Raw genomic sequence first — 21,706 nt, 5'->3', positions numbered from 1 at the left:
GTGTATTTTAGTTCAAATTCCAAACAGTAATATTTCAACACAAAGGAACATAATAGACCATCTCCTTCTCAGCTCCTCCTGGCAAGCTCTTTGAAATGCCCTGATGTGGCCACACTGCTAAGTGGCCACATAGCCCTGCTCGCCAGCCACACAAACAGCACTGGGGATAGAAAACTGGGCCTGTCTGTGCTGTGCAGAGGCTGCTGCAGCCAGGATCTCCGGCTGACTTCCAAATTCCCACGGATCTGAATATGCTAAACAGTGCACAAGGAACAAAAATGCAGATTTTATCTAGTCTTCAAACACCAGATCAAACACTCAACGAATTTGTTCTGAAAACCTGTAAATGACATAGTGGGGGACAGGGTGGGGGGGAGGAACGCTTCCTTTTTGCATTTGAGGCATGGTTATTGAATACCATATGGTGCTGCTAAGAAATTAGTTCAGCTAACTCATGGAAAGATTTTAAAAAAAAAAAAAGGACCTTTGTGTCTTTGCCAAAATAAATTTTATTTTATCAGAGTAAGACAAACTAGCATTTAATACCTATATTAAACTAGCATTTAATGCCTGTTATCAGTGTTGGTGGGTATTTTACCATTAACCTTCCATGGATTAACCCCTTCCTTCTCAAGACACACAACTAACCAGAGCGTGGCAGTGAAGGAGGATAGTGGAAGCAAGACCTGGCCCCCCCGCCCCAGAAGGCTTCTTTCATTGGAGGGAATGGGATTATGGTGCACTGGTACTTGCAGACTGAATACGCCATTAAGAGACCCTGGTAGGGCGGGGGAATGCAGCTCAGTGGTAGCGAGTGTGCTCAGCATGTGCAAGGTCCTGGGTTCAATCCCCAATATGCATGTGTGTGTGCACACATGCACACACCCTGAGTATATATCAGGAGAATAAAAGGTTGCTAGGTCCAAGACATAAAAACTAAGTTTGCTGCAGACAGGTTTAAGGAAATAAAGGATGGGCAAAGCTTTGCAAAGTTTTGCTTGGGCATTTGAAACATGAATCTATACCATGATTTCATGTTTGGTTAACTGTTCTCATCAGACTTCAGTTTCTCTTGACTTTGTCCACACCCTCTCCCTCTGGTAATATTAACAATTTATTCCTTTCTTTTTTGAGCGTTTACATACTTGCCTCCATTCTGACAATTTTCCCCAGGAGACCCCACCACTAAATCTCTGGGACTAAACTTCTGTTTAGTCCCGACAGAGGGGATAGTCAATTGCAGACTGTTTTGCCTTAGAAAACCCCTTCCAGGTCTTTCTCTGAGTACCTTCTCCAAATCTTGTAGAATCTTTAGGTCTCAAAAGAGAATCTTACTGGAATTATGGGAAACTAGAGTCCTGCATAGCCAACCCCCATGACCTCCAACAACCCTCCTCTCGAACGCACTGTGATGTGTTTCCTGTGAATGGTTTATTTCATGACCCCACAGAAGAGTCAAAAGAGCTGCCAGCTCTGTTACACTTCAGGGCAAACTCCAATAAAAAGAAAAGAAAGACAAAAACCCACTGCACTCACATTCTGGCTCGTCTACAAAGCTGCCTTTAAATTTTTTAGTTTCTTTGTCAAGAGAGTTCAAAAGGAGCAAAAGGGCTTAACAAGATGCACTAGGGTCAAGAGGATCACAGAGCCATTTATCCCCATCCCTGCCTGAGAGGAAGGTGTGAGACGAGAGCTGGGCAAACACCTCTTTATGCCATCCGTCTTTTCTCTCACAAGCATTCGGGTGAGGGTGGTGGTGGTGTTATTTTAAATACCTTATTGGGAAGGGTGTTATTAGGGAAATACAAAAAGAAAAACCCTACACACACAATATAAGCAAATGCCCAACAATCAAGCAACTCCAAACTCCTGTCTGTCAGCGGTAGACACGTGCCTTGCCTCTTTCTGTTTCCTTTCTAGACAAAACTGGGAAAACCTGGTAAAACTCAAAGTACAACAGGCCCACGCAAAAACCTCAAATGCAAAAACATTTTGTTCAAAACCTCAAATGCAGAAACATTTTGTTGTTCTTCCTTGCTTTGTTCCCTTCCCTCCAGCCCTGGGGACTGTATCTTTCCCTTCTCATCTTGTATCAAACAATAGGCTGGCATCCTTTGGTCAGCCCCCCAGGCTTGGACCTAGCCACTCCACTGCCCCATGATTCCAAGGGCAAACCTGAGGTCCTGGGCTATATTTACAGCAAAAATGAACTCCCAGTCAAGGAAAGGCTGGTAGAGGCTTTGCAATTACAGTTGACCTTTTCTCATCTCAGAAACTGACTTGGGCTAAAACCCATTAGGGTGAATTCCATTCATATTTCCATCTTGTGAGACAAGATTAGAACAGCTCCCAGCTGGGAGGGCACCCAGCTTTTGGGATTGAGTGCTGTGTCCTTGGAACTCTCAAGGAGACATGCTCAGCCTGGGGCATGAGTGTGATGTCCTCCTGCCAAATTACACTCAGACATGTGCAAAGATGCCACACGCATGAAAGAGAACACCATTTGACACGATTCCTGAGTTTGAAACAAATTAAGTTGCTTTGATGTCCCAATACGTCTCAAGTTACTAAGGAGCACACGGGGGTGGGGGACGGTCCTCATGCTGATTTTCACCATCAGATTGTACAGAACGTTTCCTGATTATGGGCCATAATGAACAAAGGATACAAATTTCATATCGTTTCCACAGACTTTCTTTCTTACAAAGAATTTTCATTCATTAATCTTGTGAATGCATAAAGCTTGGCATGATATGGCTGGGACTGACCCCACAGCCTGTCTGCTGACACTCCACCTCATGTCAGCCCAGTGAGCCACAATGACCGCTGGCTTCCTTGAATGTGCCAGGCTTGCCCTCCCCAACTCCACCCAACCCCTACGTTGCCTGTTCATGCTTCTTTAATTCTTTTCTTTTCTTTTCGTTTCTTTTATTAGTTGTTCAAAACATTACATAGTCATGCTTCTTTAATTCTTCAGGTTTAAGTTTAGACATCCCTCGTGCTATAATAAGCTCCTCTCTTGAATCATCATAAGGTGACTTTCTGAGCTTCTGTAACCACCTCTTCAAACTCCAAGAGGGCAGAGATGAGGTCTATTTATTTCAGATTCTTTCCCAGTGTCTAGCAGGCCTTGGCTCATTGAACAGGTCCTTAGCATTATTTCCCAAATGAATGAATCCAAATGGGAGTTATTTGACAAAGAAGAAAACCTCAACCCCTATGTTCTGTCTCAAGAGCTCAAAAATTATCCATACTTTCCATGATCTTTAGCCTAAGGGTCTCTCCCTTACCAATGAACTGGCTTTCAACTTTTCCTTTCACTCATTCATCTTATTGATAGAGGCTTCTTTGTTAGGTTAGGGTTTGCTGTCTTTCCTGAAAGGCAAACTGAAGAATATTTTTTATTTCTGTCCTGTTTGTTCAGAGAAAAGACCAGCAAACTCTGCGTCTGTAGGCAGCAGTTCTCTCTGACCCCAGGAGCCTGCTCTGACCTGGCACGCACGCTGCCCATAGGTAACCATTCCTTGGCAGGCAGATTCGTTGCCATGGAGAGAGACGGGCTGGCAGGCAAGACCAGGCCAGCTTAGAGAAATTTTAAAAAGTGTCAAGCATCTTTTAACTCATAACCGGCAGCTGGCCTTGCAAAGCTTTATAAAAATAATCATAGTAGAGAAAATCGACATGAGAATGTTGCTAGCAAGTAGGACACATAACACAGAATAAAAAGTTGGAGGGAGAAAAATACATTCAAATTCAAACAAAAGAATCTTTAATTAAAAGTAACAGTAATTCCTCTGCACCTGAGCAAAATTATACCAAATAATTCTGGGAGGAGACAGATGGTTTAGTTTCATATTTTTCCTGAAAATTTTTTTTTGTGTGTGAAACATAAAACATATGATAAAAAAAAAAAAACACTTCTATGTGGGCATGGTGGCACTTGTCTATAATCCCAGTGGCTCGGGAGGCTGAGGCAGGAGGATCGAGAGTTCAAAGCCTCAGCAAAAGCAAGACACTAAGCAACTCAGTGAGACCTTGTCTCTAAATAAAATACAAAATAGAGTTGGGGATGTGGCTCAGTGCCCCTGGGTTCAATCCCTGCTCCCCAAAACAAAACCAAAAACAACAAACAAACAAAAAAACCACTTCTATTAGTGCTACTGTCGATCGGGCACTTTGCTTTTATGTCTATCTACGAGGCTGGCACAGTTGGAGCCCCATTTCACACTAGAGGAACCAGAGGCCCAGAGGAGTTAAAAAATTTTCTCAAGGTCATCAAGTCTAGAAGAAAGAGCTAAAACCTGAACTTGAGAAGTCCAATGGCAGATTCCATGCTCCTAACCATTAGACTACACTGCCTTTCATATTTTATGATACAACATTTGCAGTTGAAAAGTAACAGGAATTATGTACTTGCTATCTAGTCTAAAGGAACAAAAGGTTGCCGGCAAATATCTTGGTGGTCCAGTGGCCCCTATTCAAGCACATATCCCCTAAGTCCTTACCTTTCTTCCCAAGTTAATCAGTATCCTAAGTTCTGGGTTAATTCCCCCATCCAAGTACTAAGCATGTCTGACCTTGCTCAGTTTCTGAGACTGGATGAAAATGTGTGCACTCAGGATGGTATGGCTACAATTTGGGTTAATTCTCTTGTTTATTTATTTTTTGTTATAGTTTTAATATCTGTATCCCTAAATGATATGTCAGTAGTCTTTGCTTCATGTAAATGGAATTATATTCCCATCATCTATGTTTTATTTTCTCAACATCACATGTTTGAGATTCTTCCTAGTTAAGGAGTACAGAGCTTTGGTTTATTCCTATTTGGGGATGTACAGTATTCTGTTTTTATTTTATATACCCTATGACTGGACATGCAAATTACTCCTGGTTTTTGTAACTAAAAATGATTCTCTGGGCATCTTTTTGCCTGACTGATGCTGTCACAGTTGCTCCAGGGAAGTGGGCTCTCAAATTTTAGCAGCATCAGGTTCACCTGGATGGTTGGCTAACACAAAAATTGTTTGTCCTATCAGTGGAATTTTGATTTGGTTGTTGTGGAGCAGGGTTTGAATGTTTGCCTTTCTAATTAGTTCTCAGGTGTGGCTCACGCTGTGTGGCCCGAGAACTCTACCTTCAGAACCACCGATGCAAAGACAGACCCAGGGGTGCACGCTCCACTTTACCAGGTATGCCAAGGTCAATGACTTCTTTAGAGCTATTTCTAAAAATAGAACGTGCTGTGTCCTTGGAACTCCCATTGACAGTTGTTCCACCTCCTTGCTAACTCTTACAATCAGATGATCAATCAGACGTTCAAAGTGTTGTCAATCTGGTGAGAAAACACATCTCAATGTGTGTTTTTATACTTCTCTGATTATTAAGGTCGAGTATTTTGCCATATATTCATTGGTCACTGCTCCTCTTCTGTGCAATGTCTGGCTGGTTCCTGCTCATTTTTCTGATTTTTTTTTTGTGTGTGTGTTCTCTTTATTGCTCGATGAGAGTCCTTTTTATAGAATGGATAACAGTCCCTCTTCAGTTAGCTATACAAGTTTCAAATACCTTCTCCCAGTTCATGAATTGTCATTTTACTCTATCTTTTGAAGAACTAAAGTTTGTAATTTTGACACAAATTTATCAGTCTTCTTAAAACAACTGTGCTTTCTACATTTTGTTTAAGAAACCCTTCCCTATTCCAAGGACCTAAGATTATCTCCTATGCTGTTTTCTAAAAATTGTATTTATTTTGGCCTTTCACATTCAAGTCTTACTTTATCTGGATTTGATTTTTGTTTATTTTGTGAGATAAGAACCAATTTTTATTATTTCCACTGGCTTTATCTTAGCATCTAGTAGGGAAAGATACAAAAAAAAAAAAAAAACCAAACAAAAAACATATATAACCCGAAGAAATGTTACAAACATTCTTGGCATCCTGTCCTTCAACACAGTACTTAGAATCAGCTTGTTAATTTCCACGAAAACACCTTAGAGGGCTGGGGATATAGGTCAGTTGGTAGAGTGCTTGCCTTGCATGCACAAGGCCCTGGGTTCAATCTCCAGCACCACAAAAACAAAAAACAAAAAAATAACTCCATGGATATTTTGGTTATAATTGCACTGATTCTATAGTTTAATTTAGAATAAAGTTATCTTTATAATGTTCTTATTAAAGAATATGTATATGTTCATAATTACATCTTCTATTTTAATTGCTGCTGCATCTGAGTTATTACTCTTTTGTATTCCTAATACTGTTTATTCGTCCCCCCCTTTTTGATTAATCTTTCAGAAAATTTATCTACTTTATTAATTTTTATTGCTTTTTAATTGCTTTCTTGGCATTGTGATAAAACATACATAAAATAAAATTTAGCATATTGACCATTTTAAAGTTCATATTTAAAGCGCACATTTCGGTGGCATTAACTACACTCATCATTGTGTAACCATTACCACCCTCTGTCTCCAAGTGTTTTTTCATCTTTCCTAGCTGAAACCCATTACCCATCAGGCTCCAACTCCCCATTCTTCCCTCTCTACAACCACTGGCAAGCATTGTTGAGAGCCACAGCTAAAGGGGCCCCAGCAAACTTCCAGCTGCCAGCCAACTTCCAGTTGCCGGCTGATGATCCAGCTGCCGGCTGATGATTGGCTCACAGCGGCCCCAGCAACATCTAGCTGATTGGCTCCTCTGCGGTGATGTTCATTGGGCTGTTTCCCTGCCCTTCAGACTGCCAGCTGATGATTGGGTCACAGTGGCCCCAGCAACATCTAGCTGATTGGCTCCTCTGTGGTGATGTTCATTGGGCTGTTTCCCTGCCCTTCAGACTGCCAGCTGATGATTGGCTCACAGCGGCCCCAGCAACATCTAGCTGATTGGCTCCTCCACGGAGCTGCTCATTGGGGGACTTCTTTGGCTCTGCCCACGCAACCCAGCCAATCGGCCTCAAGAGCAGGAGGATTGTGGGAGGTTGAGAGGCTGGTGTGAGGGTGAGAGGCTTGTGGAAGCCAGTGGTGGCAGTTGGGCTCTGAGGGTTTTTACCCTGAGGAGCTGTTTTGTTTGGCGTTTGTAGTTCTAAAAATAAAGTTAGTTTCTTTTGACAGGTGGCTCCTGAATTGTGCCCAGCCAGACTGCGGCAAAGCATCATCTCTATTTTCCATCCCTACAGAGTTGATTACTGTAGGTCAAATTCATGTAAGTGGAATCATACAATACTGGTCCTTTTGTGATCACCTTACTTCACTTATGTGAGTGTGAAGTGGCATCTCACTGTGGTTTTGACTTGTATTCGCCTAATATGTTGTTTCAAAAGATGAAATTTTGGTTTTCTAATTTATTTTTATTCTACATTTATTCTCTCACTGGTCTTAGTTTTTTTCCTTCCATTATTTTCCTGATATTTATACTTCTTACATTAGGTGCTGTTATTGAATTAAGGACCACAGACTTAACATTTTAAATTAACACAGATTTTGACTCATGGCCCGCACAAAGGAAAAGTACACACAGTCTGCAGGTAGACGGCTCCATCCTTTGGATCTGTCCACAGAAGTTATAAGAATTCCTTTGTACATGTTTATGTGGAAAATATAGGCAGAACTCACCAAATAACATAAGTCAGCCCTCAAAGTCTTACTCCAAGAAACAACTTTCTCTGTGATTAAGGGCTTCTTCCTGTGGTCAGGGACCCCATGACACCAGGGGAGCTTGGATAAAGTTCCCTCAGGATGTGGAAAGAAGGGAGTCACTTAAAGGCAGGTCAGCCGTGAGTAGTCTTCATCTGTGCTTAGCTCATTAAATTAGAAAAAAAGAAGGCTCAAAATTCAATCTTTAAATTGTTGCTATGTAGTATTATTATTCAGGTGCAAGTAATTTCTAATTTGCAGTATGACTTCCTCCTCTCTTGGTTAATCAGTTGTTCAGAAGCTTGGCTTTTATTCCATGTGGGTTTCTCTTCTTCTACTAGTTTAGGAGTTCTAGTATTTTAGTTGTTTCCTTAGCTATTTAAACTTGTTTTCTCAAAGTGTAAAGTTAAGTATCTTTCACCTCTTCACAAATAGAAGAACCATAGCATCCCAAAGTTGATTACTATTCCTCTTTACTAATTTATTTGCTATTTTGTTCAGTAATTTAGTGTCTGTTTTTTAACTCCACACATCAGACATTCTTATTATTTTATACAGTAAATATATATTTAAATACATCTGTACATTTACTAATTTTTTAGCTTAATAATCTCTCTTCTCAGGTCTTCCACCTTGGATGATTTCCTTTTGTCATGTGAGTATGTCCTTTAGAATTTTCTTCAGAGGAGACTGGTTGGCAGTAAAATTTCTCAGTTTTTGTGTGACCTGAAAATTTTCTTACTTCATCCTCTTTATTGATAGTTTTATTACATATGAAAAGCTTTCAGGATGACAGTTTTTTTTTCTTTAAGCCAATTGAAGATACAATTCTATTGTCTTTTAGCTCCTATTGTTGCTTTTGAAAAGTTGTCCATCAGTCTAAATGACAGCTCTGTGTATATGTTTGTCTTTCCAGCTGCTTCGAATATCTTAGGTGAAGTCAAGTTTTTTAGTTTCACTAAGAAGTATCTATTTACAATTTTCTTCTTTTTTTTCCTTCTGGCTGAGATTTATTGGTATTTTTGAATCTTAGGGTTAGCACTGGGAACTTTTCCTTCAGACTTTCTATAATATTTCCATTTGGAAATTTATTTAGAGCATCTTACATCATCCTCCTAGTCTCTTAGTCTCATTTCGCATTTTCTCTTCTCTTTGTCCCACTGAGCCATATTTTGGGTTATTATTCAGAAGCATTTTCTAGTTCACCAACATTCTCTTTAACTGTCTCTAATCTCTAATCTGTTTAATTCACTGAATTATTGATTCCTATTTTTATACTTTCATCTCTAGAAGTTTAATTTCCTTATTTAAAAAATGTGCTTTGTTGTTTTGTAATCTCTTATTCTTATTCACATTTTTTATGCCTTTTAAAAGATTTCTGAGTCATGTTAAAAAATTTATATTTTTGATAAATCCAGTAAGGAAATATTTACAGGTCTAATTCTACTGTTTCTGTTATTATTGTTGGCTTTTAATCATGTTGACTTGTTTCTTTGTGTTCCAGTTAAAGCTGCCTTTCTCCAGGGGTGAGTTCTATTTATTTGTGAGAGCCTTCTAGGGTTTAGGTATTAACATTGTCACTATACTTCAATCTTTTTCTCCCTTCTCAATGTTTCTCAAAAACAATACAAACAAGCAAACAACAACAACAACAGAAACCAAACAATTATCCAGTGGATGAAAATCCATACTGGAAAAGATCTGTCACCACCTACATCAGCAGGATCTAATACTGGAAGATATAAAGTAAGAATGTGAAAAAGATATGCTGTTAAAATTTCTCAACAAATTAAATTCTTTGCCACTTGTATCTTGGGTCAACTTAAGGAGGACTTTCACCTGGCCAAGAAAGTGAAAGTCAGTTCTGGTGTGTTCAGTTCTGAATCATCCATGTCAGCCTCTATTATAAATCATGCATGATGAAACTGCACATTGCTGTTTGTTTCAGTCATGTCATGCAAGACTGTGTAGGGAACAACCCCATGATCATAGAAAGGCACAAACCTGTGAGGGTCATCTGGATCACAGTTAGGAAGAAACTGAGTGATTGCTTCTGCCACTTCTTCATTTGATAAAACATCCCACAGTCCATCAGTGGCCAAGATCAGCACATCATCTGCTCCATGCTCATATTTAGAGAGATCGTAGACTCTTACCTGAAAAGAACAGGAACATGCCTTTTATGGTCTGTAACAAACGGACTTCTTATTCCTCTTCCCTTTTCCTACCTAGCTTAGTGGTTTCCAGGTATGCATCGTAAATTACTTGAGTATACAGCAAGCTTTGTGGCCGAGGGTATATTCCTTTGAAGATTTGCCATACAAACATATAGGCCCAATACACAACTGTGAAAGAGCCTAAGAGGTGGGCTTAATAATTAGATTAGAATAATTAGATGAAAATGTAATGCCTGAGGTGGAGTTAGAATGATGACCAAGTGGGCATGGTGTGAGCCAGAAGATCAATAAGGACCTTGCTTCCTGCTCTTCCTTTGCATATTCACTTAGCAAACATTTATTAAGGGCCCACCCTGGGGCTGGGGATATAGCTCAGTTGGTAGAGTGCTTGCCTCACATGTACAAGGCCCTGGGTTCAATTCCCAGGAAAACAAAAACAAAAAACTATTCCTTTAGGACTAAAGGGACATACTTCATCTAAGGCATTCATGCAAAATCCTTGCCTTACTTGTTCTGAGGTCCAAGGGACCAGATTCCTCTATGTAAGAATGGGGCTCACACTACATTCAGATTTGATGAGTTCCAATCTATGCTAAGTGACAAAGGAATCCGCTCAGTCCAAATCTTCAAAGTGTGCCTTTGTCTGGACAAACGTTAAGTCTTTCCTCACCTCCAGCACCTTGAATGACTTGGATATTTCAACATTTACCTAAGTTCTTTAAAACAAATAGAATAGCCCTGGCAAAACTAAAAAGAATAAAAATCAAGCCTTATTTGAGTTAGGTGACAACTCCATGTTCACCCTCTGTGGGCAGGGTTGGGGATGTGTAGGGAGGCGTGGGGAGGAGTTTGGGGTTTTATTGCTATTCCTGCCTAATTTGGTAGAATCAGCCCCTGCCTATACCACTTCATCAACTGACGACTAAAATGGTCAATTTAGGCTGGGTGCCGTGGTGCATGCCTGTAATCCCAGCAACTCTGGAGGCTGAGGCAGGAGGATCCAAAGTTCCAGGCCAGTCTCAGCAACTTAGTGAGACCCTGTCTCAAAATAAAAAAGTAAAAAGGGTTGGGGATGCAGCTTAGTGGGAAAATGCCCATGACTTCAATCCCAGTACAAAAAAAAAAAAAAAAAAAAAAGCAGGTCAATATAATCAATCTCCTTCACCCCCTCACTTCTCTGTCATGTTTTCTAAAAGTGAGACTGAATAAAAGCTATAGTTCAGGGGATGAGGGAGAAAATAGAGGATGATGGAGCCTGCGTAACTTCCCATGTGTCCATCACATATTCAGCATTTTGTCACCTCATATCTAGAGACAAAAGAATTCTAAGAAGCTTACCAGCTGTTTGAATGCAAGTCTTTGACAGCCAAGCCTCCCATGTTTTTGTAAGGTTTGCCTGGGCCAGTGATACCCAGTGGGGTGCTGGTCCTTTGGGTTAGCATTCTATCCCCAGCTGCAGAAAACAACAAAATGCCTACCCCTGAACCTTGGTAAATGAGCTCAAATGAAAAGCAGTTACCAGGTGCCAGGCCTCTGTGGCCTGCATATTAGATGGTAACAATTAGCTAATAGCCCAGAATATCAACCACACCCAGGGGAAGCGCACTCAGGGGCATATTGCACTGGCTTCTAACATCATCTCCTCAAAAGGCATGCTCCTTCAAGGTTACAGAAACTTAAGCTTCTAGCAGACTGGAAAGTCCCCAAATGCCAGAATTTTATCCTCTAATTTTCACCCCTTTTGCTTTATCTCTGCGGTTGCCCAGTATGTGAGAGCAGTGTTTCTCAAATGTTACTGCACACCGCAATGATGGGGGAATCTTGTTAACATGCAGACTCTACTTCAGGTCTGGGCAGGGGCTTGAGAGTCTCTTGTTCTCCCAGGTGATACCAAAGGTCAGGTCCATGGACCACACTGTGAGGAACAAGGTCATAGAGAAGACCTCTGGGTTGGGTTTGTGAACAAGGAAATCAAGGGCCCTGCAAGCTCTGTAATACCACACACACTGTTCCCTAGAGTAGAAAGGACAGCAAATGTCATTGTGTTGTCCCTTCCAGTATGCAATAACTTTGCATACTAGACACTGCTAGCTTTATAGCTTCATATCTACAACAAATTTCTGTGATAATTTGAGCTCCAATGAGGATGTCAGACAGCCCAATCTTTTGCTCGCAGTTAAACAGAAGATTCTAATTAATGTCCAGCTCCTTCTAACAGAGATGTTTCCAAATCTGAAGATATTCACTGGATTTCAGAATCTTTCCAGTGATGAGGGTTCCAAAACCTTTTTGAAATGCTTCCTGCTGACTCAAGAACTATGACAGGTTGAGTTTTCAAGCTAAAGTTGTCCTGCCTAACACACCCATGAAAATCTGGCCAAAAGAACAGGGTGAGTTCATACATACAAACAGGCTAGAAAATGCTACTCTTCAATTCCATCAATAAATGGAATCCTTCCCTACTTCTATTCACATTTCCACTCACAGCTCACTAATGCAGTTTCATTAGCTAACATGAAAGTCCCTTTCAATACCATTCTCCACGTAATTTTTATGTCAATAATAAAAAGCTAGTAGCAACCCTATTCCCCTAGGCACCCCTCAATTAACATCCTTTTAGGTTTTTACTGCTACCCTTTGTTTCCTGCCCTTTAGCCAATTTCCAAAGGACTTTGCCAACTTTCCACTTACAACTCGGGTCTTATACATTAACCTATGATGCAGAACATTTTGTGAAAATGCTTTCAGAAAAATTGGATTGCCATGCAAGTCACCCCGCTGCATGCTCATCCTCCCCAGAATCGAGGGCTTCAAAGGATTCCAGAGGCCTCTGGAGCTCTGACTTTCCCTCCCTGAAGCTATTGTCGGCTTTCCTCAATTGAACCACACTCACCTCCCCAAAGTTCCCCGGCTCAATTTCTGAAATAGCTTCTCAATGTTCTTGGAAGCCTCACGTCAAACTAATGGGCTCTGAGGCTCCCTGGGTCTTAGACATCTGGAAGAGAGTCTCAGCAGTCTCAAGGGAGGAAGGTGCCTACAGAACTACCTTTGTCTGAAGGGGGCTGGAGAACATGGTCAGTGCTTCCAATGGTTCCTTCCCTGGTTCCCATCTGGATGGGAGCCAAAGACCATGGAACTTCCTGGGTCTTGTGGCTTCTTAGAACAACATAAAGATATTCCTTGACTTATGACGGGGTTATGTCCTAAGAAACCCACTGTTAAATTAAAAATATTGTAAGTTGCATCTAATACAACTAAATTACCGAGCATTATAGCTCAGAACACAGTATAGTATAGAGTACTGGCAGATGCCCCTTAGGACTGTGCGCTGTGGCTTGATGCTGCGACCCAGCATTGCCGGGCAGTATCACACTACATATTGATAACCTGGGAAAAGATCAAAATTCAAAATATGGTTTCTACTGAAAATGTGTTGCTTTTATACCATTTTTTTGATTTATAAAATGGAAAAAATTGTAAGATGAGGACCATGTGTAATCTGAGCAACTAAGATGAGGTCTGTTTGATCCCTCTAGCTTCATTATTTGCCTAGAGAGCATCTGTTATGTGCCAAGCACTGGGAAAAACAGTGAACAAAAGTGACAGAGTTTCTCAAGTTCTAATCTTAGTAGACAAGGTGACACAAATCACAATAGCAGAGAATGACAGGTGCTCTGAAGCAATAAGGCAAGGTAAGGAGAACAACAGAGTCAGTTTAGAAGATGTGGTTATGCAAGGGGGCCTCTCAACGATGTTACCATTTTGAACAAGTGAGGTGATTTCTGATGGGTCCCTTCCTGCATCTTCTGTTCCTGTTACTCCTCTTGATTAAAGAGTATGTGGATAGAGTGTGAAACTATTGGTAAGCAAGTGGGGCTGAAAGGAATGGATACTACCCTTTATTGTGACAGAAATCCTAGGGAAGACCAAAGAACAGCCATTGTTCTCTCCCCTAATCCTTTGCAGGCACAGTTTAGTACTTCAAGTCCCCTAATGCAGTATTTACCTATATGTATACATCTGGGTTCACCTGTCTGTCTCCTCTCCAAGATTAGTTATTCTGAAATTTTCATGTATTTAAGAATCACACTGAGTGCTATTTAACCAATCCACGGGCTCCATCTTTATAAATTCTAATCATTTAGATCTGGGCTGGGGCCCAGGTATCAAAGTAAATAAGAACCCCAAATAATACCTATGAAAGTGGTGGGGGTATCTCATGTTGAAAATCACCGTATTAAGCAATTAACTTCTCTAGGGCATGGTCTGCCTTGTCCTATTTGTTTCTGTGCCTAGAACAGAGCCTAATGCTTGGTAACAACTCAATAATCAAAAGAAGCATTTCCCTTGCAGGACATTTACCCTTGTCTAGTAAATAATGAACACCAAGGGAGGTGGTCCTCTTATCTTCCACCCAAGATTCAGCTTCTAGAAACCAGAGATTCCATTAGGTATTTTTTTTTTTCCTGTGGGCCTAGAAGTATCTTTTATAGTGTTGGCCACAATAGCACTTCAGGAAATACTTGCTGAGACAAAGAATAAATAGGAGCAGAAAAAAAAAATAATTAAACCATGAGATCCATTCAGAAAATCATGGTGACCCAACAGTTCTACTCCTCAAGAGTCATCCAAAAGGACTGTGCTGACATGTAACAGGGGTATCATTTTCCTTTTGCTGCCCTTTCCTCAGTAAAGCTACCAACAAACAAATAAACAAGGGGAAAAAAGTCAGGGTCAATGAGCAGGAATGAGTCTGGGGGCACAAAAGGCCCTTGGCTAATGTGCCCCGAATGAGTCAAGTGTAGCTTTCTCACTGGACTCTCGGCTTCTCAGCACTTAGAGACGTCCTCATGTCATCACTGGCTCCTATTTTAACAGAAGCTGGTGACAAGCTAGCTACTCTTTAATCCAGTCCCTCCCTGAGCCCTCAGCTGCAGGCTGCTGTTTCAGCATTTGTCTGATATGCACCCCTGTCTCTGTCCTATTACTGATGATATTTTGGTAGCACGTTAAGAGAGCTCATAGGACTGTAAGCTGACGCGGGTGTCTTGAAGCCACATTTAAAAAAAAGAATCCATCCATTCTTCCATTTGCCAAACCTCTGCTGCTACTCTGGGATGCCCTTGCAGCCTTTACCTCTTTATGAGCTCAGCAGATTCTTCAAGCCTATTTTCCTTTGAAGCATTCCATGTAGGATGCAGAGCTCCTGGGGTTCAGGGTTGGCTTTGTGGCGGAGAAAGAGCAAGAGACAAGACCTGGCTTCAGGTCTCTGTGTCTAGCCAGCTCTGTGACTTCAGACAAGCCACATGAGAAAATTGAGAGCTAAAGAAAATAAGTGGCTTGTCCGAAGTCACAAATTTTCCTCATCTTAGAAATCATTTTTTTTAAATTGAAAAAAAAAACAAGGAAAATGAATAATGTCACACCCCCTGTAACTTCCTCACAAAGCTATTATGAAGGCCAGAGAAGATCACGCAGAAGGGAACTGCAAATCCTAATGTATTACTTGTTATTCTCTATGATCTCATAGCAATCACTCCGAGTATAACCTAGGTGGTGGAAGGAAAGGAATAAGACTGGGCTCAGGCAACCTGGGGTTCAATTCCAAAAGAATCTCATTTAGAATAACAGTGGTGAGGGCTCTCAACAGTGTACCTGGCAGAAAAGCCAAAGGTGATTTATAAGGTAAAGGCTGCCAGTAGGTGGTAGGGGATAAAGAGTATGAAGTCTTGTCCTCTCTACTCCAAGGGGACAACCAAAAGCTCAGCCCACAGAAGTTGAAATATATCACTTATATCAGAAGAAAAAACTCTTAACATATTTCCTCACCGTTTGATAAAAATAGGCAGATTGTCTCAGGATTCTGGCAGGTCACCAAGGTTGGACCCAACTTCTCTGTAGTGCTTCTTTGTATATTACATGAGGTCAGGAAACTAACGCTCAATCTGGTGGCAGAATTCAGTTTGAGACCTACCTCTGTCTCCTTTAATAGTCAGGTAAACCAACTCTGTTCATTCACAATTTCAAAGCATTGGGACCACCTGGCTGGGTGGACTGAATGACGCGAGGAGTACCAACTCCTCAGAGGGAGATTGCTGGGGTGAGGAGTTGGACATCATATTCCTTCCTTGGGGAGGGAACTGTACTCTGGAGACGTGAGATAGATGCATGTCAAGCTTTCCTAGTTTGGTTTAGGTATAGAACTGGATTTCTTCTGAGGAGTGGTGAGGGATGAGGTTTGACCTCTCAAATCTTTTTTTGTGAAATGAAAGGTTAGGATTAGGTGGCCACTGGACAAGCGTATGGCTCTAACATTCTCCGACTCTGTCATCATAGGATGAGTTAGACCTTGATGTGACTGGCCCCATGACTTCAGAGCATTGGCTACAAATGAATCAAGTAGCATTTAAATATTACAAATATGCTGGCTGCTCATACTACCCAGAAAGACTTGGTTGTTTTGGCTGCGGGTATAATTTTATACTAGAAATATGCCACAGATATTCTTGAGGTTTTTTTTTTTCTTTTTGGTGTCTACAGACAAAATAAACATTTGACTTTGGATTGTGGGTACAATCTAATAGTTCAAAAAGTTTCTAAATGAGCTAAAATATTAGGCAGCGGAGAAGACAGCCTGAAGTTATATCAGATGCTTGGCTATATAACACAAGGCTTCCATTTTCTCCACATGAAGCCTGGTAATTCATGACTTCATAAGGCAAGCTACAGGAAGGAACTAGGCTTACCTGCTGGGATGCTCCCAGATACGAGCCTTCCCCTGGGTTTCTGATGGCTTGCTCACCTCCAAGTGAAAGGCTCACTGAACACTTTAGTAAACAAGCAGGCTTGAATCTAGCTCAATAATCATTTGAAGAGCAAGCCCATTGGAATGAGTTCAGTGAAATGCTCACTTATGGTGATAAGGGTCAGAAGAAATCCCAGCCTGTGAGTGCAATGTGGATGAGTTGAGTTATCACAGTCCTTCAGGAGGGAGGAGAGGCACAGAGTGACCACAGAGCCCCTTACCTGCAATGCTTTTGACTTGTGCTTTCTAACAGTGCCTGTACCTTTTGAATATCTAAAATGTCCTGGTTGAAACCAGGCATGCTGGTGCATGTCTGTAATTCTAGAGACTCAGGAGGCTGAGGCAGGAGGATTACAAGTTTAAGGCCAGTCTCAGCAATTTAGCAAGGCCTTAAGCAACTTAGTGAGACTCTTTTTCAAAATATAAAAGGGCTAGGGATGTGGCTCAGTGGTAAAGGACCCCTGGGTTCAATCTCTAGTACCAAAAAAAAAAAAAAAGTCATGGTTGGGGCATACATAGGTACTATGGTCACTTATGTTATGACTGCTATTCTTGATTCCCCCTGGCTACTGCTTCTGGTGACTTGGACTGAAAGAATCACCTCTGTTACTACTTCACAAGGCTCTTTTTACCATGGTGGGTTTTCAGAGATTTTAAGTCAACAACCTGCTAGGCATGTTGCCTGAGAAGAGAAGGTGCCACCAAACTGGTAAACTGTGGCACACTTGTTGTACAGCAAGGTTGAGCCTACTGATTGCAGTTATTCTGGCAGCAAGAAGCCAGGTCATAGCAGACTTATGTTGGATCAGAGATGAGTGGTTCTTCCAGCCTGGCCACATGTGTTGTAAGAATAAATCACAGTTCAGGACTAGAGTATGGAGGACTCTCAAGCTCATTTTAGGATTATAAAACAAGTTCCTGAAGCACAGTACAAAATGGCATAGCACAGCATTTCTCAGAGCAATCTTTGGGTCACCAGCTTCAGAATTATCTAAAAATGTGGAAATTCCCAGGGCCTGTCCCAGACCTATTGATTCAGATTTTCAGGAAGTGGAGTCCAGGGATTTGCATTTTTTAAAAACTAACTTCTCTAACTATTCTTACATGCATTAATGTAATAATAATGCAAAAAAGGTACAACATGTTTTACTGAAATTTCCAAATGAAATTATTATTTTTTAGTAATGGGTCAGAGGCTAATAATCTCTAATGACAGCAAAAGTTTGACACAAACTTCCAGGTTGGCTCTTATTGTGAGGTCATAAATAAGTTGCTAAACAAGTTTTTTTTTTTTTAGTATGTTTTAAGAGTAAATAAAATAAACCTCAAATTTTGGTTTTATTAAAAAAGCTGGTTGGCAAACCTCAAGTCATTGGCTAAACAACTCTGTAAATGACACGCAGATGCATACAAGTGATTTTTTTTTACTGTTGAGCTTGACAGTTAGAGAAATCAGCAGCCCAAATCATGAAGTTTCTTACAGGTAAGGTTAGAGTGTCCCAGAATCATAGAGAGTAGTTTCTGTACAATCTTTAAAAACAAATAAAACAACAAAAACATTTATTTTGTAGTTATGAGCGGACACAATACCTTTGTTTTATCTTTACATGGTGCTGAAGATCAAACCCAGTGCCTTACGCATGCTAGGCAAGTGCTCTACCTCTGAGCTACAACCCCAGGCCTTCTGTACACCCTTAACATGTGATCCATACCCGACGTTCAAAATAATGGTGATTGTAGGAAGGGGGACACTTGGCCCCCATGGCCACATCACCCCAGCTGAGGACCTGGAAATATGAGATATTGCAGATATTCAAGACTAATGAGGAAATTAAGAAAACTGTTAAATCTGACTGTTTTATGAAACCAAAGTGTCCTTAAAACTTCTTATTTTCCCTTTGCACAGGGGGATCCATTCTTTGTGGTGATGGATGACGTTTATATAATTCTGGGGACTGGATTCTCTTTAAGAAAAATAACACAAAAGTAATTATGAATACAAATTCACATACTAACATGAATGCTTATTATGAATGAGAAAAGAAACCACAATTAATCGCTGGAAACTTGGATTCTAATCTTCCTTTTCTCAGACAAATGTTTAGAAAAATGTTTTCTGATTGTGACCTTGCTTCTCCTCTCCATCTAGAACATTCTACATTTTCCAGCAACAAGCAGGACTTGTAGGACCTGATCTGAGCCACAGTCTCCAATACTTAAATTCAATTCGCATTTTCATAAATCTGCCTTTTACATATCAAATTGGATTTCCTTTCTTAATTATCTAAACAGGTAACTTATTGACTTGTAGTTTGTACTATAAAGTAGATTATTAGGTTATTACTTTAATTCTCAAGACTTCAGAGCAAAAGAGGGCATTTTTACAGGAAGGCTCTCACAGGAAGTCTCCCAGAAAACTGCTGTCAGTTCCTCCCCTCCTTTTTAACAAGCACGGTGCTCCTCACATCAAGAAGGGACTTCCACTGCCCCTCTCCTCAGATGTGGGCTGGCCTCGGTGACTTCCTTGACCATCAGGATATGGCAGTGTGACGTTATGGATTTCAGAGGCTAGGTCTTAAGACTAATCTGGGACTCTTGAATCACTTGCTCTTGTGACTCTCAGAATCCAGCTGCCATGCTACGACTCAAACCATGCAGTTTGGCTATGCATTGCTATCTCAGCTGATCTCTTAACTGCTAGCCAACATCAACTGCCACTCATCCGAGTGAGCCATCTTGGACTTCCAGCCACTGTCACAGAGTGACATTTGTCACTGTCACATAGTGACACAGGCTACTGCCTGTAGCTCCCCACCCTCCAGGATCTCTCCCGCCTACATGCTGTTACAAGCTAAGATATTCCCTTGCTTCCTTAGGTCCAGTTCAAGCACCTCTGCAGTAATCAGCTTTATTACAGCTAATAGCCCTTCCAGCTAATCTTCCAAACTCAGTGACTCCCTAAGGCAAATTTTATTTCATACCAAACTCACTCTGACTTCCTTCTTTTTCTTGTCCTACTTATTCCTCTCTTCTTTAGATGATATAGCTCTCCCTCCCTTATCTAAACTCCTTTTGTCCCTTAGGACACAAGAAACAGGGTTTATGGCTAATTATTCTTTAGCAAATCTTACCTTCCAACTGGCCCTAAATTCTAATTCTGTGAGGACATGTTCTCCAGTGTTTTACTCATGATCCCTGTAGAAAGAGCCACTGAAATCTTGTGGTTTTGATGGAGTAGGAGATATTATTTATTATGCCAGGTTGTGTGCTAAGTACTTCACATCTGCCATTTCATGTTTTCCCCTTGGTTTTCTTCATATAACAACCCTATTGTCCTCCTTTTTAACTGAAGAGGAAGTTGAGACTTAAGTAACTCTCTCAAAGTCACTTGGCTAGTAAACCGTAGAGACAGAGCTTTGAGCCAAGACTGAGTCCCAGGCTGAGTTTTTTCCTCTACTCTATCATACTGCAATCCCTAAGGTTATTCTGAGAGGTCTACAGAATCTCAAAAAATAAGTGTTTCCTCAGGTGTCAGCCAAAGAGAATTTCTGGCCAGGTGCAGTGTAATCCTCTAATACCAACTCCTTGGGAGGCTGAAGCAGGAAGATCACAAGTTTATGGCTAGACTTAGCAACTTAGTGAGACCCTGTCTCAAAATAAAAATATAAAGAGCCAGAGATGTAGCTCAGTGGTAGAGCACCCCTGGGTTCACTCCCCAGCACTAAAAAACCTAAAACAAAACAAAACACATAAGTAATGGCTGCTGCCCTTTTTGAAAACTTCAAGATGCTCAGTCCCATATACACCTTTTCACCTATTTATGTTTATGCACTGTATATATAATCATATTCTGCTTAAATTCCTATAGCACAGCCATATCATATACCCATACTGTTTCTTATGACCTGGCCAGACTACAGAAAGCACAAAATATACAAAACATGCTCTTTCCCCAAACCAGATTTTGGCTTGGGGTACACAAAGCCACCAAGAATCAGAAGTCTACACATGTTAAGATGTATACATAAGGCCTCAAATATTATTCATGTTTTCATGGGACACAGCATGAGTCCTAAACAAAAATAGTCCTTCTCTTTCAACATCAAAGTGAACATTGGGAATCCCTAAGTGTGAAGCCTTCCAAAAGCTGGGAGGGAAGGGGAATATTATTTACTGGCTACCTTTGACCTCATGCCAGCAATCTCACCCATGTTCTTCTTTGCTTTTCTCCATAACTTGTCAATGTAGGCCTTTTTGCACCCCACCCCCTGCATTCCCCAAGAGGAAAGGCAGGCGGAATTATGTGTTCCGGCCACTGGTGCCAGGGCTGGATCCTGTCTGTTCTTTTAGAGAAGGCTATTTCAGATAAAAAAAAAATATATTATCTAGATAAAAAAGTCCAAGAATGAGCTAAATGAGTGACCTAGAGCCATTAAAAACAAAACAAAACAAACGAATGAACAAAAAATAGCTGATCGGAATCCTGAAAATTAAGAGGAGGAAAAAATGAAGCAGAGAGAAAAATCAGGCTCCGTGGGGGTTCTGTCTGGCAGGGACAAGAAGAAGAGGGAACTGCTGAGTGGGGGAAGGAGTTGGCTCCCAAACAGAAAAAGGCCCTGTTCTTCCAAGAGCCTCAACTGGGGCTAAAGCAACAGCACTGTCTTGGACTGGAGGCTGGAAAGAAGGGTGAAATTAAGAAGAATCCTGGCTGTACACAGGGCCTGTCACAGGCCACAAACGGGTGTGGAGCAGAGAACATCTGGAAGTTGAAGCTGCAGGCTGGTGCCAAGCTGCCTGAGTCATAGGACATATTGTGTGTGTTGGATGGAGGTGGGAGAATTGTTTGAAAATACAGGAACATGGAGGGCCTGGGCTCTGGGGCCTATGAGTGAACACATGCCTTTCTTCTCCACTTGAACTCTTTTTTTTAAGGATGCACAAAAGTTTCAGTGAGCTTCATCAGCAAGAAGATGGTGACCTGGCTGGGGAGGTTTTCTTTCTGCTAGGGCAGGGGCTGCAGCCTGTGCTGCCACACACAGAAAACTCAGTGCTGTCAACAGAGAAGGCTCGTACCCTGCACTTGGAGCCACAG

The 21,706-nt window shown here is 41.1% G+C and overlaps 1 protein-coding gene across 1 annotated transcript in view; it reads right to left on the bottom strand.

Moving 5' to 3' along the window:
* The window catches only part of Ppm1h (protein phosphatase, Mg2+/Mn2+ dependent 1H), a 261,180-nt gene that overhangs the window by 13,541 nt on the left and 225,933 nt on the right, over window positions 1-21,706 (bottom strand). The window contains exon 9 of the mRNA XM_005328684.5: window positions 9,637-9,788. Within this exon, the coding sequence (XP_005328741.1) occupies window positions 9,637-9,788 (152 nt within the window). The remainder of the gene's footprint in view (window positions 1-9,636; window positions 9,789-21,706) is intronic.

The sequence above is a fragment of the Ictidomys tridecemlineatus genome, chromosome 6 (genome assembly GCF_052094955.1).
Source record: "Ictidomys tridecemlineatus isolate mIctTri1 chromosome 6, mIctTri1.hap1, whole genome shotgun sequence".
NCBI classification, from domain to species: domain Eukaryota; kingdom Metazoa; phylum Chordata; class Mammalia; order Rodentia; family Sciuridae; genus Ictidomys; species Ictidomys tridecemlineatus.
This window is presented reverse-complemented; position numbering and strand designations above follow the sequence as displayed.